Genomic DNA, 13,416 nt, shown 5'->3' with positions numbered 1-13,416 from the left:
GGGGTGCGGGGGCGGCAGGGCGGGGCCTCCCGGCCCTCGTGAAGGTCCAGGGGGTCTCGCGAGCTGGGACAGGCAGGATCTGGAGGGGCGCGGCGTTGCAGTCCCGGCGGCCGGCGGGGTGTGTCGGCGCTGCGGATGCCCCTAGGTGCGAGGACCCGGTCGCCGGTGTGGCAGAGAGGGGCTTCCTGGGGGCCTCTCCCTTTGGGGGCGTCTAGCCAGGCAGACGATCGCGTGAGCGTCAGGCAGATGGAGAGCAGAAAACCGTGACGGCTGCAGTCGCACGTACCCCGCCATGTGCGAGGCCCCAGCCAAGCGGGGACCCACCGGCATCCTCCCAGTCTGCGCTCTGGCGAACAGCAGCTTGCACCCGGCCTTCAGCGCCCAGCCGCGAGCTGGCTCGGGCGAGCTGGCTCGGTGGCGGAGTCGGGTCGCAGTGTGGGGCCTCCTGCCCAGAGGCTAGTGGCAGGTCAGAGGGCGGGGAGCAGTGGTTCCTCACGGTGCGGTGCGGCTGCTGGTGGACCCCACACAGGGGAGGGAGAGCCGGGTCTGGCCCGGGAGCAGCTGAGGCGGATCCCACCGAGCAGAGGCGCCTCAGGAAGCCGCCTAGTGAGTGGCTTTGACAGCTTTGTGCTGCACTTTGGGGTTTCCCGTGCTCACCGATCCTGGGGCTAGAGCTGAGCCAGTGGGGTCATTGTGCCTGGCAGAGGGTCCCTCAAAGCTGAGGTGATAAAGAGCCATAAGGCGGGGAGAATGCACCCTGGGGAGAGTCAGGAAGCACAGCAGGGAGAGGCCTGGTCCTCCAGCTCACATGCGCCCTTCGGTCAGATGTTTGCGAAGAGTCAGCTGCTGGGCCCCTCCACAGACGTGCAGGGGAAGCCAGAGGTGGGAAGTCTAAGGAAGGGGCTCATCAAGAAGCAGGGGGCCTGCTGGGCACGTCAGTCTCAATCTAGAAGGCCCCAGGGAAGCTGACCGGAGGCGAGGGCCCTGCCGGCCGGCCCAGGCCGCAGGTGAGGGTCCGTGGTACCGAGGCCCTGAGCAGAGAGTGGCCCTCAGCAGCACTGCAGGTCCCGAGGGGGGGAACTCTGGCGGAGCCGGAGCTGGGCAGCTTTGTGGCCGGATGGATTTTGGTCTTCACGTCACGTTCACAGCTTCTGTCCTTCTCGTAACAGGACAGTGTGACCTTTGCGGACATCGCTGTGCACTTCTCCTGGGAGGAGTGGCGGCTCCTGGATGAGACCCAGAGGCACCTGTATCTCGATGTGATGCTGGAGAACTTTGCTCTGATAGCCTCCCTGGGTAAGACGCAGCCTCCCCCGTAACCCCAAGACTTAGTTCTGGTCTCACTCGTGAATCAGGGGAGCTGCTTCCTCCCCAGTTTTGGGGGGATTTCCCTATTGCCAGCAGTGGTCTGTTTGTTGCTGTTGCGCCTCGACTCTCCCTGCAGCCTGAACCCTGCGAAGCGAGCCTTTTAGGACGGGAGTCAGAGTGGAGTGTCAGGGAGCGCTCAGTGCTTTCCAGCGCGCGTGCCCTCTCTCCCACTGGGTCGTGCCTGCGTTCGTTGTGTCGCCTCTGTATGGTCATAAACACCTACAGTTGGGTCCCAGTGTCTTCAGGCGTTTTACCTCAGGGCTGTGTTCAGAGCCAGAACAGAGGCCTTTGCCTGCTTCTCGGTTTCATACACCCTCAGCACATGGCCAAGAGTTCAGTTTCCCTAAACCACCACAGCCTCTTAGAAGTTTAGGTCAGAGGGTGGCATCCACTGAGTAAATGTCAAGCGTGTGACATCGTTATTAACGGAAATCAGAGCTGTATGTTCCTCTTGACTTGTTGGCCTCAGAACTGAGTATCGTGTTCTGGTTTTCTCTGTGGGGCCCTGGCTGCTGGGCCCCCTCATAGCTGACTGTGGCCTCTTACCAGATGCGAGCCGGTGATCTCGTTTAGCTTCTGATTTGCATTTTCTTGATTCATGAGGTAGAGCATATTTTTTGTAACATTTGTTGGCCATATGTTAATGTCCTTGGGAAAATGTCAAAATTGAGGCGTTTTGCCCACTTTAAACCCAGATTGTCCTTTTCTTGTTGGGCTGTATGAATACTTTTATGTAGTGGTGGCATCGACTGTGGTGAGATACAGGGCAGCGAGTTTTCCCTCTTTCACCTTGTTCTTTGCTTCCTTTGCTACGCACAATCTCTTTAGTTTGACTAAGCCTCCTTTGTGCTTTGGTGTTTAGTCTAGAACATCGCTAAACCCAGTGTTAACAGACTGTCTCGCAGCCGCCCTGGAGGTGACCCCAAGGCAGCAGACCTCTCCTGTCTCCCCACTGCTCCCGTCAGCAGGGTACTCTGTCCAGCTTCCTGTCCTGCTCCCCGCTCTGTCTCTGCTGAATCCTCTCATCACCCCTGCATTTCTGGCCTCTATCCCAGTTCTGTATGCATAAGCAAATTAAAAAAAAAGGCGGACTTTTTTCTTTTTTTTTTGGGGGGTTTTTTTGTTTTCTTTTTTTTATTGTTTATTTTTTTTCAATTGTTTTTGGTTGGTTGGGTTCTTTTTTTTTTTTCTTTTGGGGCCCTTCCTTATCCAGTTTTTCTGACCTCATTCGTCGAAGAAGCTGTCCCTTCTGCTTTCTGATTTCTTGGTGTCTTTGTGGAACCATTTTGACCATATGTGCATGGGTTTACCTGTGGCCTCAAGTCTGTTTCATACATAATGTGCGTGTGTGTTTGCCCCGATACCATACTGTTCTAATTACCCTTGTTTTTGTGATGAAGTTTGAAGTCAGGAAGTGCGATGCCTCTGACTTTGAATTTCATACTCAAGATTTCTGTGGCTCTTAGAAGTCCTTGGTAGTTCAAATTTTAGGGTTTTTCTGTTTTGGGAAAAAATGCTATTAGATTTTGCATTAAGTCTGTAGCTTGCTTTGAGTAACAGAGCTATGTTAATAGTAAGTTTTCATTTGCGAAAGTACTGGATATCTTATTTTTTGGTCTAATTTTTTTCGTCGATGTCTTACAGTTTTCAGTGTACAGGTCTTTGACTTCCTAGTAGCAAACGTATACCTAAGAATTTTACTGCCGATGCAGATGGGATTGACTTTAATTTCCGAGATACTTCACTGTCACTGTCGAGATACAGGTGATTAGCTAAATGTTGGTTTGTGTCCTACCACGTTACTGAGTTCATGTGCTCATTCTCACTGATGTTTAGTAGAGTTTATAGGGATGCTTTCTACTTATCCTAAATTCTACGTCTGTTGTAATTTAGGTATCTTTTTTCCTTACTCTCTGGCTGGGATTTTTATTAATTTGTTGAATAGAAATGGGGACGGAGGACTTTCTTGCCTTGTTCCTGATCTTAGAAGAAAAGCTTTTTCTTTTTCGTTGTGCAACATGCTCGTAGTTTATGCGACACCTCTTTAATAATGAGGTGCATTTCTTCTGTGTAGTTTTTTGACAGTTTTTATCAGGAAAGTATTTTGAATCTCGTCAAATGATTTTTCTGTGTCATCTGAGATAATCACGATTTTGGCTTACAGTTCGTGATTCTATGAGCGTGGTGGATCCTGCTTACAGCCTTATGTTACCTAGCGGCAGTTCATTCGGGGGATGTGTCAGGCAGGTTGGTCATCGAGTGGCAGGCTGGGTGCAGGCTGGGCGCAGCTACCTGATGCCCTAACTTGCTGCTCCTAGCCCGTGTGGTCGAAGTGCAGCCGCAGTTCGGCCAAGGCGTCCTTGACTGTTCACCTCCGATTTGCCCTCCTTGCGCCCCAGGCCCATTGCACCTGATCATCACAGTCGACGGTTCCATCACAAGCTGGGGGCTTGATTTGCTAGGGCTTTGTTAGTTTCGTTACATCATCAGGGATGTTGACTAGTCATTTTCCTAGGGTGTCCTTGCCTCGTTTTGGGGTCAGGTTAATGCCTCCAAAGCCCCACGCCACCTGTCCCGACTGGCTGGTGCGGTGTCTGCGTCCTCATCTCTCGTCCATCCACACTGTGCTGGTGGTTGCACTGAGCTGATGTCCGCTGCGATGCTTCTCTGAGCTCCTTCTTGTTTTTTTTTTTTAAAAGGATTTATTTACTTAAATATACAGAACTGGGGTACAGGACGTGTGGGGGTGAGAGGACTCCCCAGAGACAGAGTGGGGAGCAGACCACTGTTGAGGGGGTAGCGGGTAGACAGGAGATCGGACTCAGCCCACAGCAGTGCTGTCGCTGAGACGAAAGGCGTTGGCCACCAGGGAGACCCAAGCTGCTTCTGCCTTGCACCCTGTTGCTATAGTATCTACCGCATCCCTGCGCCACCCTCCCCCGCCAGTCGGCCAAGTCATTGGTGTCTCGATGCAGTGTGCTTTCTCCCTCGTGTGGACATCACTCACCTAGATCTGGTCTCTGGGCTTCTGTGTGCTCTGGGGCAGTAACAGCCGCTGTCCTGGCCCGGACCCGTGTAGTTGCTGAATTAGGACTGAGTTGGGCGAGTCGCTGGTGTATCAAGTTGCTCCCACCTGCAGCTGCTCTTCGCCCCGGCCTGGAGAAGGCAGCGGGACGGTGTGGAGGGCGGTTTCAGTCTGGTCCGGAGCCTGCTTTGTGGAGCCGTTGTTCTGTGGCCACCGACCACACGTGCTTTCTGCCTCCCCCCCATGCTTTTATTTTGCAGACTTTGACGTTCTCCTATTCTTCACCGCTGTGACCTGCATCCCAGGGGTCATTCCCAGCAATCTGGGTCGCTCCTCTCATCCATCCCTCTCTCTGCCCTGTCTGTGCTGCTTTCCAGCACTCGCTCACGTCGAGGGGCAGGTGCACGTGAACTTCAGTGGGCTCGGGCACGCACTGTGCACGGCCTCCCCCGAACAGTAAAGATCTGGCAGGAAGCCGTTGGCAGACATAAGTTGCAGCCTTGTCTTGCTGTGCTTCCCAGAGGTGGGCAGCGCTCCGTGACCGTAAGACCCGTGATGCCCAGCAGAGAGCCACTCCATCCGTTTCCCTTCTCTGAAATGATCCCAAGACCCGTGTCTAGACGAGACAGACGGCCCTGGGACAGGTGTGCTCCCTCCTCTCACCTGTGTTTCCTGTGTCCAGGTTGCTGCTGTGGAGCAGGGGATGCAGAGGCGCACGTGCGACGAGACCTTTCTGCACGCGAGTCCCAGCGCCGCACTCCCAAGGCGGCGCCTCCTTCCCAGAAGGCCCACCCCTGTGAGAGGTGCTGTCCAGTTTTGCAGGACATTTTCCACTGGGCTGAGCACCAGGGAACGCAGCTCAGCCAGAAACAGCTGAGGTGTGGGGCGTGTGCAACAAGCTTTCCTTTCAGTGCACACCTGCAGCAGCAGCAGCTGCACACGGAGGGGCGCCCTTTCAGGAGCCGCGAGGGCACAGCCTGCGCTGTGAAGAGCTTCGGTGTCCACGTGTCGGGAAAGCCCTCCACAGGCCCGGGAGGTGGTAGGGACTTGCCGCTGCCCGCAGGACAGCTCCCACAGAACAGCACGCTTGCCGGGGAGACACCGAGCAGAATCCCCCTGCGCAGGACAGCTGTCCAGAGCAGGACGCCTCGCGCCGCCTGCGGGCTGCGCACCAAAGGTTCTCGTCCCAAACTCACGCCCGTTCAGGACCAGGGAGGCCACGCGGGAAGGCAGGGTTTTGTGTGCAGCGAGTGTGGGAAGACGTTCAGGGACAAACCCTCCTTTGTCGGGCACCAGAGACTCCACGCCGCAAAGAGACTTCACGAGTGCACTGAGTGTGGCAAGTCCTTCAAGCGCAGCTCCACCCTCAGCAAACATCAAAGAACGCACATGCGGGAGAGGCAGCACACGTGCAGCAGGTGCGGGCGGCCCCTGAGCCAGAGCTGGCACGGTGGCGAGAGCAGCTCGGCGTGCAGTGAGTGTGCGCAGTCTTTCACCTACAGTTCCGTGTTCATTCGCTGCAGGAGAGTACAAACGAGAGAAAAGCCGTACAAGTGTAGTGACTGCGTAAAGTCTTTCACCTCTGTGTCTGCCCTCGCCTATCATCGGCGCTCTCACACAGGAGAGAGGCCTTATGAGTGCACGGACTGTGGGAAGTCGTTTATCTCCAGGCCTGACCTCCGCTACCATCAGAGAGTTCATTCTGGGGAAAGGCCTTTCGCGTGCAGTGAGTGCGGGAAGTCTTTTATCACTCGTACTGCTCTGCGATACCATCACAGAGTTCACACTGGGGAGCGGCCTTACCAGTGTGCTGAGTGTGGGAAGGCCTTCACCCGAAGAAATAACCTCATCATCCACGTGCGAGTGCATTCGGGAGAAAGGCCCTTTGAGTGCAGTGAATGCGGCAAGTCTTTCACTTTTAGTTCCAGCCTCCGTTACCATCAAAGAGTTCACACAGGAGAGAGGCCCTATGAGTGCAGTGAGTGTGGGAAGTCCTTCAACAACAGGTGGACCCTCATTCGACACCGGAGAATTCACACTGGAGAAAAGCCTTACGCGTGCAGTAAATGCGGGAAGTCCTTTACTTGTAGCTCCACCCTCCAGTACCATCAGCGAGGTCACCTTGGGGAGAGGCCTTACGAGTGCGCCGAATGTGGTAGGTCTTTCACTACGAGCTCTGCCCTCCGCTACCATCAGAGTGTCCACTCGGGGGAGCGGCCTTATGAGTGCACCGAATGTGGAAAGTCCTTTATCTCCAGGTCTGACCTCCGTTACCATCAGAAAGTTCATTCTGGGGAAAGGCCTTACGAATGCAACGAGTGTGGGAAATCCTTTATCCGAAGAAATAACCTTATTTTACATCAGAGGGTTCACACGGGAGAAAGACCTTACAAGTGTAGTGAGTGTGGGAAGTCTTTTAACAATAAGTGGACACTCATTCAGCACCAGAGGGTTCACACAGGAGAGAAGCCTTATGTGTGCACTGAATGTGGGAAGGCCTTCACCTGCAGCTCCACCCTCTGCTACCATCAGAGAGTCCATGAAGGAAAAAGGCCTTACGAGTGCAGCGAGTGTGGGAAGTCATTTACTTCTAGTTCCACCCTTCGCTATCACCAGAGAGCTCACACGGGAGAAAGACCTTACGAGTGCGGCGTCTGCGGGAAGTCTTTCACCTTCAGTGCCAGCCTCCGATATCATCACAGAGTTCACACCGGGGAGAGGCCTTATGAGTGCAGCGAGTGTGGGAAAACCTTTAAGGATAAATCCCAGTTCAATAAACACCGGAGAGGCCACACGGGAGAAAGGCCTTTTGAGTGTAGTGAATGTGGAAAGTCTTTTATTCACAAATCTTCCCTTTCGATACACCAGAAAATTCACAACAGAGACAGGTCTTACGAGTGTAGGGCATGTGGGAAATGTTTCACCTCTCTCTCTGGTCTCGGTTATCATCAGAGGGTTCACAAAGGAATAAAGCCTTACCAGTGCAGTGAGTGCGGAAAGTCTTTTACCAATAGTTCAATACTGATCCGACACCAGAGAGTCCACACGGGAGAGAGGCCTTATGTGTGTGGCGAATGTGGGAAGTCTTTTACCAGTAGTGCAACCCTGTCTTACCATCAGAGAGTTCATGCCGGAAAAAGGCCTTATGAGTGCAGTGAGTGTGGGAAGTCTTTTACCTCCAGTTCCACCCTCCGTTACCATCAGAGAGTTCACTCCGGTGACCGGCCCTACGAGTGCAGTGACTGTGGGAAATCTTTTATCACTAGCTCCAAGCTCCGTTACCATCAGAGGGTTCACACCGGAGAGAGGCCTTACGAGTGCCGTGAGTGTGGCAAGTCCTTTCGGGATAGCTCCCAGTTCAGCCAGCACCGGAGAGGCCACACTGGAGTCAGACCTTATGAGTGCAGTGAGTGTGGGAAGTTTTTTATGCGAAAATCTACCCTCTCTCAGCATCAGCGAGTTCACGTCAGAGGAAAACCTTAGGTGCACAGTTCCCTTGATGCTGGAGGGGTCTGAGCTGCCGGTCGGGGTGAGTCACAGGCCTCTGTAGGCCCAGCGCAGCATTGCCCATGTTTCGGGGCCATGGTTAGCACTTAGTCTCTCCAGGGCTCTCTAGGTTTTTGTCACTGACTCTGATGGTCAAAGCCATTTCATCCTACCACCTGGCAGGACTGTGCCAGTCACGGCGCCGTGCGCTCTTGGCAGCTGGCTCTTCTCCCAGGTGTTGGAAAGAGGAGGGTAACCGAGTGTGGGAAGGGTCAGCTCTCCCGCCTTCTACTTTGGACATGGACGTGAGTCGTTGTGAACATGGAGTTCAGCTGGCGGCGTGCAGAAAAGTGACGACCTTTTCAGGGCTGTGCTGATCTCGTGGCCACTTGTGATGGCGTTTCCGGCTCCCAAGTCACAGACCTGAGTACTGTCTGACACATTGTGTGGTTTGTACAACAATTGGTTTTAAACCTCGGGTGTTCTGTTTACTCTGTAGTTTATAAAAGCAGATTTGGGTTACACAGGCATGAAAATGGGACTAGGGTGGCAGGAAACGACATGCGCTTGGCCCAGTTTGCATCGCTGCCCACAGCTCCTAGAGAAGGCTACAGGGCTTTCCTGTACTTAGTGAAAGCCTGGGCACCTACTATTTCAGGAGTCAGAGTGACTCCCAGAAGGGCTGGCATGAGCACTTTGGAAAGCTGGTGACGCAGCCCTCCCCCCGCCTCCACCCGACTGAGGAGACGGCATGTCATGCCAGGACCGAGCTGGGGGCGGCGCAGGGTTCCCTACACTTCGAGCAGCAGGGGCCTGCTCCCCAGTGTGCTGTAGTTCGGGAGCACTGGTGTTAGGACTGCGCGGCCTGCAGAAAATCATCTTGTACGGCAACACTGGACTGTAGGGAGTGCAGGTGCCTGCGGCCAACTTGATCAAATGCGAGTCCTCGAACAGTGCATGCGGAAGTGTTCTGGGACTGTGCAGTGTCACTTTGGACACAGAGCCCAGGACCTGCAGGTGAGCTTTGCTTGTGTGCCTAAAGTCTGTCACAAAACGAAACCAAAAGATTTTGAGGGCGAGGTTGCTTCTCTCCGGCTGACCCCAAGGCCCGCCTGCACAGCCAGGGGCGTGGTCTGTGGCTCGGGCCTGCTCCTCCCTACTGCTCCCCCTCGCTGAACACTCCTCCCGGGAACTTCTGAGCAGGGAGATGGGGTCAGTGTGGGGGTCACCACCCCTATTTTCCGAAAAGAGGTACATGGATCTTTTTAAAATCTTGAGCCAGTTTTTCAAGGTGTTAAAGTTCCATGCATGTAATAAACTGCACATTTGAGTGTGTGCTGACCTGGGGACTGAGCCCATGTGTTCCTGACGAAGACGACCTTTTGTGATCTCTGTCATCTTGTCTCTACTGTTCTCACCTCACGGAAGCCCTGACTTGATTAACATAGCTGTGTTTTCTTAGATTCATATGATTGCAATTTTCCCCTCTAACATGTCATAATTTTACGATACGCCCATCATAAGTAGCGTTTTGGGGAGGGGGCTGAGTAATGGTTTTGGATAGACCACAGTTTTTCCATTTAGCTGTTTTCTGGGTGTTTATTTCTCGGATTTGAGAATTGAGGTTAAAGCTGTACAAAGGGAGTGTTCGTTACATGAATCTCACCTTCTGTTCGTAATTGAGGCGGTGTCTGAGCAGTGTAGGAGTGTGTGGACTTCTGAAGAAAGATAAGTTTGTGATCTAATAAGGTTGTGCCTTGTGCCTCTTACCTGGCAGGCCGTGTGAATTCACGCCGCAGCCTTGTAAGCACATGGCTTCGAGGGTGGTTTCCAGTAAGTTTGAACGTTACCTCAGTTGTTTTAATTACATTTCTGGGAGGGGGCGCGGTGAGTGTTTGGATATTCATTAGCTTTTATTTCTTAGCTGAAGTGTCCACTCATCTTTTTCCTGTCTGTCGAACTCTGGCTGTTTACCTTCATGAAATGGAAAACGAAGGTTGGAATTTCATTCTTCAGTAACACGGAGTGCATCATGCTATTACTGTTGGGCACTGACATAACTTTCTGATTTGTGTAGTATTCTCAGTGGAATGGACACTGGATGCCATGCCCCACCTTTAGTCTGCATTGTTAGCATTCTCTTCCACCTCCTCTCTGCAGTCGTTGATAATGTAGTCGAGCTGCGTTTTCCTCGCGTCCACCATGACAGTTGGTGGCTTAGAACAGGGTGGGGACGAGACTGCATCAGGATGGAGTGAGCCACCCGGCTCCTGACTGAACAGGTCTTTGATGAGACTCCCCAAGCCCTGATCTGGGTTTCTGAGTTTAAAGCCCCAATCCCTGACCAATAGAAGACTGCAGCAAATTGCCGGCCACCAGCCCCCTCACCCCGGAGTTTGTGCCTCCATAAGGTGGGAGCTGAGACTTGCTCTGTTCCCGGTTCTCTGGAGGATGTGCCGTGCTGTGGCGTCTCCACCTGTAAGTCGTCCAGGAAGTGGGCGCCTTTCATTCCCCGATAGGCTTCACCCCGGTGCCCAAATAGTGGGGCTTTTCAGAATCTTGTGATCTGGGTTGCTCCCGTGGGCCCAGACCCCCAAGAGCAGGGGGCTGCAATTAGCGAGGTTGACTGGTTGGTTCCCCACTGTGGAGTATCTAGGCAATGTGGTAGAGTTTCCCAGGACTCAGTCTGCTGAGTCTCAGCATGGATATGACCACGGTGTGTGCCATTTCCCCCCCCCCCCCAGGAATACTGAGGAGCAGAACACTGAGCACCTGCCCACGATTCCAGGATTTTATTTAAGTTGGCACAGGATTAGACAAAATACTTCCATTTGGTCTTCTGAGCTTAACTCAAACTTACTAGTATTTTTATTAATACCTTAGTTGTCACATAAAGCATTTTATTTAAACATTTATGCTTGTAAGAACTGGCGTACACACCAGAAGTGGCTGTGACAGGGCTCCCCAGAGACAGAGTGGGGAGGAGAACAAGCAGATCCACTGAAAAACTCTTGAGGGAGCAACGGGGAGACAGACAGGAGGGGCTGTCACTCCCTGGCCGGGGTGAGCGGCTAGGACAGCTCCGTGGTGCTGAGAGGCACCCTGTGCCAAAAAGCGACATTTGAGAGGCCCAAAACAGCATCTTAACGTGACATTTTACTAAATTCGTGTTTTGTATGCTATAGTTTATTTTCTCCTCTAAGTCACTAGCTCTGAACCCGAGAGCACACTCCTCAAGGAGTGGGTTATCTTAGAAGTATTATGATTTCTTTTCAAATGTGCTTCACCTGACTTCCGAATTTCTTTTCTTTACACAGTCTAATGTGACGCTGACAGACACAATGGCCACCACTGCTAGGGCACGTCCCACATGCTCTTCACATGCTTTCTGATTCAGTGACAGTCACTCCCACACTCCCCGAAATCTAATGTAACTCACTTATTTGAAAGTGACCTTCTTTAATCAACAGCAGAAAATGAATTGGAATAACAAATAGCATGTTTACTTCAGTGAATGCAGTGGGAAGCGCCCTCATTTTAGCCGTGTTAAAAATTCCAGCTCAGTGAAACTTGGAGCAATGTACAAATGAGTAAGAGGTAAATATGTAGGTATGTAAGTATTCTACACTACAAATGTTATTGAAGCATTTAAAAGTTCTCAGTATACTAACTGGTTAGAGGTAAAAAAAAATTAAAGATTATTTATGCATACAGAACTGGGGTGCAGGCCAGAGGTGCAGGGGCGGTGAGAGTTCATGAGACAGTGGGGAGCGGAAGCGGCAGACTGACAAAGTACACTCCTGAGGGGAGCAGTGGGCGAGAGACGACAGGTCTCTTGGCCTTGTGGGTCAGCTGCAGGGCCGTGGCTGCCAGCTTGCAGTCTGTGCTTTGACCCACTGCACCACCAGGGAGGACCCTAGAGGTAAAATTTTAAGTGAATAATGAAGTTATCACTAATATTTATATTGGAGTTTAAAAAATCCTAAAGATTTCCCCAATATTTAATGGCTTATAAGAATACAAAAACTAGATCAATCCTTTGTACATTATGCATTTTATTTTTATGCTTATTTAACTAAGAATTGTCATATTTTGCTTATATATTTTAAAAAGTCAAAAGAATATGTGGCTTTTTGGTCTTGTAATGACTTGCACACTTTAGGGTATTAACTTTTTTTATAAACTGACTTAGATGAGGGTGAGGCGGGGCTTGATTGAATTGTCTATTTGACATAAAACTTAGTTGACTTTTTATACCCAACTCAATATTATTGTACTAAGTATAAAATTTATGATCGCTACAAATCGGTAAGTTTAGTATAGTTCTTGTACATGTCAGCTGTGTTCCCAGGCAGTTTACTGTCCAATAAATCCAGTACTTTATATCTTCCAGAATAAGCTGCTGGATGTTTCTTAATTAACTTACATTTATTACCCTTTAAAGTGCATCTCATATATTAACATTTTATTTTAAACACATGAGGTGAGTTGTTAGGTATCTCTTTTTTTGTTGTTGTTCACGATTCACTTATGCACACAAGAGCTCAGGTGCAGGCCAGAGGTGGGGGGATGGAGGACATGAGAGGACTCCCCAGTGACAGAGTGGGGAACAGAACAGGCGGGTCCACTGAAATCCACTGCTGAGGGGCAGTGGGAGTCAGGAGAGGTCTGCTGCGCCCTTCAGTCACTTCCTGGCTGGGATGGACTAAGGCCACAGTGGCCGCTGATAGTTTCCTAGTGCTCCGATTCAACCCCTGCGCAGGGGGGTGCCCCCAAGTCAGTTTTGAACTTTCACTGCCAGACCCAAGGTTTCCTGAACAAGCCCAGCTCAATCTCATCCGGTCTCTGCTCGCCTTGCTACAAGCTGCGCGTGGGGTGTCTCCAGCACTGCTTTATGCAAGGGCTTGGGGAGCGGTCAGTGAGGTCCCAGGACCCGCCACTTACTCGGTTGGGTCCCGAATGCGCCTTGCCCTGGACACAGTGTGGCCGGTGGCCAGAGCCTGGGCGCTGCCTTCCCGGCGGGAATACAATGGAAGTTGAGTTAAATGGCTTTGCTCCCAGCTTAGGGGAGCCAGAGACCCACCTCGGAAGTGACCGCGTAGCCCTGGGGACTGGGACAAGCGGGCGCAGCCCTGAGGAAGCTCCTGGGACTCCAGGAACATGGCCACTGGACCAGCAGTTCTGACTGGACGCCCCTGTGGGAGGCCCCACCCCAAACCTGACGCCCAGCAGAGATGAACCCCCTCAAATAGGCCATAAAGGGGAGCCCCAAGCCCTCTGAGTGGGGAGGCGTCGGTAGGACACGCTTTGGGGCACGTGGTTAGCTCTTCCCCGAGTCTTCGGCTCACCCCAAAAGGCCACTGGAGTTTTGCGGTGAGGCTCATTACGCAGCAGCAAACGCTAGAACGCGGCTTCTCCCCACCACGCGATGAGCAACGGCAGCACAGGCCGCAGGGACGGTGAGGCGGCGACGCGCGGCCGCAGCCAGTGCACCGACGGAACGGGCCGGCCCGCGAGAGCTGGCTGGGCCGGGAGGG

General features: G+C 52.4%; 3 protein-coding genes across 3 annotated transcripts in view; 2 read left to right on the top strand and 1 right to left on the bottom strand.

The window, feature by feature from the left end:
• LOC101622539 (zinc finger protein 211-like) overlaps positions 1–1,192 on the bottom strand; it is a 9,683-nt gene extending 8,491 nt beyond the window's left edge. The window contains exons 1-3 of the mRNA XM_012734674.1: positions 1,025–1,192; positions 325–508; positions 27–211 (exon numbers count right to left, since the gene is read on the bottom strand). Of these exons, the coding sequence (XP_012590128.1) occupies positions 27–211; positions 325–508; positions 1,025–1,192 (537 nt within the window). The remainder of the gene's footprint in view (positions 1–26; positions 212–324; positions 509–1,024) is intronic.
• ZNF814 (zinc finger protein 814) lies at positions 1,174–9,821 on the top strand. Its single transcript, XM_012734681.1, has 3 exons — positions 1,174–1,296; positions 5,076–7,535; positions 7,788–9,821. The coding sequence occupies exons 1-3, from the start codon at positions 1,263–1,265 to the stop codon at positions 7,874–7,876; spliced, it is 2,583 nt and encodes an 860-aa protein (XP_012590135.1). The 5' UTR covers positions 1,174–1,262; the 3' UTR covers positions 7,877–9,821.
• Positions 1,248–13,416, top strand: part of LOC101622079 (zinc finger protein 883-like) — a 19,883-nt gene continuing 7,714 nt past the window's right edge. Inside the window, exon 1 of the mRNA XM_012734688.1 lies at positions 1,248–1,296. The gene's annotated coding sequence lies outside the window, so the exon portion shown is untranslated. The remainder of the gene's footprint in view (positions 1,297–13,416) is intronic.

Source organism: Condylura cristata, unplaced genomic scaffold (genome assembly GCF_000260355.1).
Source record: "Condylura cristata isolate star-nosed mole 26May11 unplaced genomic scaffold, ConCri1.0 scaffold00066, whole genome shotgun sequence".
In the NCBI taxonomy this organism is placed as follows: domain Eukaryota; kingdom Metazoa; phylum Chordata; class Mammalia; order Eulipotyphla; family Talpidae; genus Condylura; species Condylura cristata.
This window is presented reverse-complemented; position numbering and strand designations above follow the sequence as displayed.